General features: G+C 34.3%; 1 protein-coding gene across 1 annotated transcript; it reads right to left on the bottom strand.

Moving 5' to 3' along the window:
- Window positions 1–2331: 2331 nt before the first annotated feature.
- Window positions 2332–2748, bottom strand: LOC108465005 (protein MAINTENANCE OF MERISTEMS-like). Its single transcript, XM_017765304.1, has one exon. The coding sequence runs from the start codon at window positions 2746–2748 to the stop codon at window positions 2332–2334; it is 417 nt and encodes a 138-aa protein (XP_017620793.1).
- Between the last annotated feature and the right edge of the window lie 1115 nt (window positions 2749–3863).

Here is a 3863-nt window from a genome sequence, read left to right as displayed (position 1 = left end):
TACTTGCAAGGAATATAAGTGGCTGATATTTTTGAGCTTTCAAAACCCCCTCCTTGCTGCCATTTTCTGTGGATGAAGAAGAAAGATGAAAAGATGACAACTTTTTCTTTTTTTTGTTTTATTTTAATACCAAATAAGTCACCTAATACCCACCAATTTTGACTTTTCAATTTCTTTCTCTCTATGGCCGGCCAAGTCTTTTCTAAAGGTATATTTGCTCTTTAATGGCCCGTTCTCTAGCTATTTAACATATTTATCTTGCAAAACAAAACTTTTGCCCTTTATACTATTTAGTCTTTTTTCTCAATTAAGCTAGCAATCGCTAAAATTATTTCATCAAAATTTTCATGCACTCATATAATCATGATAAAACATATAAAATAATATTAAAAATAATTTCTCTGGCCTTGGAATAGTGGTTCCGAAACCACTGTTTTGACTAGGCCCAAAATCAGGCTGTTACAATTCTCTCCCCTTTAGGGATTTTTGTCCCCTAAAATCTTACCAGAAAAGTGGTTTTGGTATTCATATAAACTTCTCTTTCCCATAATCATCGCTAAAGAACTTTCACTCGACTGTTCCTCTAATACTTATCTTTTTACTTTCTCATATCAGTGTCATAAGCGGTTTATTTGCTATACCCCACCTTGGCTGAAGTTCAAGACTTGAGCTATTGAAAAATCGTGAGTAGTTATTGATTAATCTCTGGGAAAGTAGATATAGTTACAGATGCTGAATGGAAAAAAATCTTGGGTTATTTTGTGAGTGGGATACACGATTATCTTAATTGATGATAATCTGATTTTAAATAGATTAAAAGCTAAAACGATGTTTTCATTGCAAGATTGAAAATCTCAGAAATGTGTTAATGAATGGTAAGCTAAACAAGTTCAGTATGAGTTGATTTTTTATTCTAAATTTAAGGTCTGACCTGATGACTGATGTTATTGTTTTGAGATAGAAATTATGTGCAGATGAATTTAGAGCTTATGCAGGAAATTTTTGTACGAGGCTCAGTAGTAGCTTATTGGTTCATTCTAGAAGTAATTCAAATGTGCAGTTATTTAAAATAGATGTTTTGGTGATCAGGTTTCTCATTTGACAGATTGGCCGAGTTATATGTTTCTAAGGTTGTTAGCTATCATAGAGTGTCAGTCCCCATTATTTCGGATTGAGATCCAAGGGCTATATCCCAATTATGGAAAAAACTACAGGAAATTATGAATACGCAGTTGATCGGTAATACCTCATAACCCTACTCTTACTATGGATACGAGTTAGGAGTGTTACAGAGACATATATGGATTAGGATACATATAAAGGCTAGGATACGTACTTGGCATAATCTGAAGGGGCTATGATGTGGATGATGTCGGTTGAGGCATTGGGCTCGATGATTGTGTGGGCACAGTTGATGGGTTAGGTGATTGTATGGGCCTGTTTATGGGCCCGTGCCATCATCCCTTCTCTTTAGATTTAAAGGACCCCATCGTTCCCTTTCCACACAGATTTGCCGACGCCTCTGCTCTTCCAACAACAAATATGGCTTACCATAGATTCTAAACCATGGCATGTAATCCGGGGTACACGCTAACTCTGGGACGATGATCGGTTTGCGATCAGGTATATAATCATACCGATTTTCCCAAATTTCAATATATTCCAACCAGAATAACGACCAATTCGTATTCGTTTTACGTAAGTCGATTCTATGCTGGTTATTGAGCACCTTAGGTTCCTCAGGAATCGATTGTCGAAATCCAAATTGTCGCAATACCTTATCCGTCTAGTGCATCTCGACAATAGCATAGTTGACCAATGGGACATTAACATGCCAAATGTTCAGATTTTGAAAGAATTCATCCGGAATTACTGCCCGTATTGCCTGATCCTCATATGGTGTCCCTTACTTTCGCTTCCAGCCGTTGGTCTAATAGAAGCCGTATATCTTTAAGAGCGATAGGAATTCCAACATAACTTGTCGGATGGTTCCACCTAATTAAATAAATTTTCAGCATATAATTTTATTTTAAATCTATGGAATAATTGTAAAATCAAATAAAAATTTTACCTTGTTATGAGTGGGAATGTATATGGATGGTTCACTTGAGGACGTAAAAATGGAAAGCGAAACCGAGCCTATGATTGTAGTAGTGACAGTTAACCTCTAATTTTTGATTTATTTGGTGGCGTCACCCCGCACATCTCTCGGTATAATGTTGCCAACACGGCAGATCCTCAACTAAGTTCGCTAGCTGCTCTAAAATCAACGAGTTTCAGCAGCCACCTCAGATGTACGAGGTTTCGTGACAAGTTCAGCATCAGATAACCTTAAATCATCTCAAGGATGTATGCCCGAGCATATCGTATTCTTTTTAATTCAGTCGAATCATTCCCTGGCTCCGGGAATGTGTCTTGTAACCAGCCCATCTCGATCCGACCTCCGTAAATATTATCCGGAATCGCACCCAAAAGATGGTAGCATATGGCTCTCCAATCAGCAGATTGAACAGACTCGGTGAGTGCCACACCATCCACCGGCGATTCTAATTGTAACTGGACGTCCTCCAAAGTGATAGTACACTCTCTGCATGGAAGATGGAATGCGTGCGTTTCCGGTCTCCACCTCTCTATTAACGGGATGATGAGTTTTGAGTCCAACTTGCACCCTCGGCCTATAGTGACCGCGTGCCAAAAACCTGCTTCCTTCAAGTAATTTTCTATCAACGGTGATGGCAGACTAGACATGTTACGAATATAACATTGTAACACTCGATTTACAATGTTATAAAAATTATAAAATACAAATTAATTAAAATTACATAAATGAAAAATATTAAACAATATTCAAAAATTAAAATTAATTAAAATTATATAAATAAAAAATATTAAATAATATTCAAAAATTAAAATTAATTAAAATTACATAAATAAAAATATTAAATAATATTCAAAATTTAAAGTAAACCGTTACCATTTTCATTTGTTCGACGGAGATATGTTTATGATCGAGACGAATTAATTCCCCAACCATTGCTAACACGATCAAATATTTTTGAAATTATAAAAAAATAATAGGAGGAGAGGGGGGCCTTATACTTTTTTTTTTGACCGTTGACCCCCCAATAGTCAAAAAAATTTAGCTTTTGGGTATGCCCTCAAGGGAGCTTTTTTGCCACATCAGCAAAACGCTTCCACGTAAGCACATTTTGCTGATGTGGCAAAAAAGCTCCATTGGGGGCGCGCTTGCTGGCACTTTCCCCCTTAAACGTAGCCACGTAGGCGCGTTTTGCAAAAAAATAACCTTTTTCGGTAAATAATGGTATAATTGACCCATTTCATAAATTTACTAAGAAATGAGCCTTTTTAGGTAATTTAGTCAAATTAGACCAAAAATATGTTTTTTGGTTTCTAAAATATAAAATGCATGCATAAAAAACTAGTTTTATAGTATATCACTTTTCTAAGTTAATAAATTGGTATCCACCGACACTTTTTAAAATATATAAAATTTTCATTAAGTTAAAAGGTATAACAATTTAAAAAATTGAAAAATAATAATATTCTTTTATAAATTTATATTTCTTGTAAACTTTTAAAATTTTATAACTTTTATATATTTTATTTTTAAATAATTTGTATATTAGCTCGGTGATTTTGAATATCACATGTATACTTTTCCACCTCCATCATTAATTTAATGTTGTTGGTCAGCGCTCAAAAGTAATTATTTAGGTAAAAGAATTATATATTGTTTATATTAAGGTGGGGTTATATTTTGTTCTATTTATTAAGAATTAAATAAGTTTTTGTATATTAGATTAAAAATAAATTAGTTATCATGTTAAAATTTCATCCATTTC

The sequence above is a fragment of the Gossypium arboreum genome, chromosome 1 (genome assembly GCF_025698485.1).
Source record: "Gossypium arboreum isolate Shixiya-1 chromosome 1, ASM2569848v2, whole genome shotgun sequence".
Lineage (NCBI taxonomy): Eukaryota > Viridiplantae > Streptophyta > Magnoliopsida > Malvales > Malvaceae > Gossypium > Gossypium arboreum.
This window is presented reverse-complemented; position numbering and strand designations above follow the sequence as displayed.

Excerpts from the sequence above, each read along its gene's own strand:
- LOC108465005 (XM_017765304.1), bottom strand. The coding sequence starts at position 2,748 with ATGTCTAGTCTGCCATCACCGTTGATAGAAAATTACTTGAAGGAAGCA.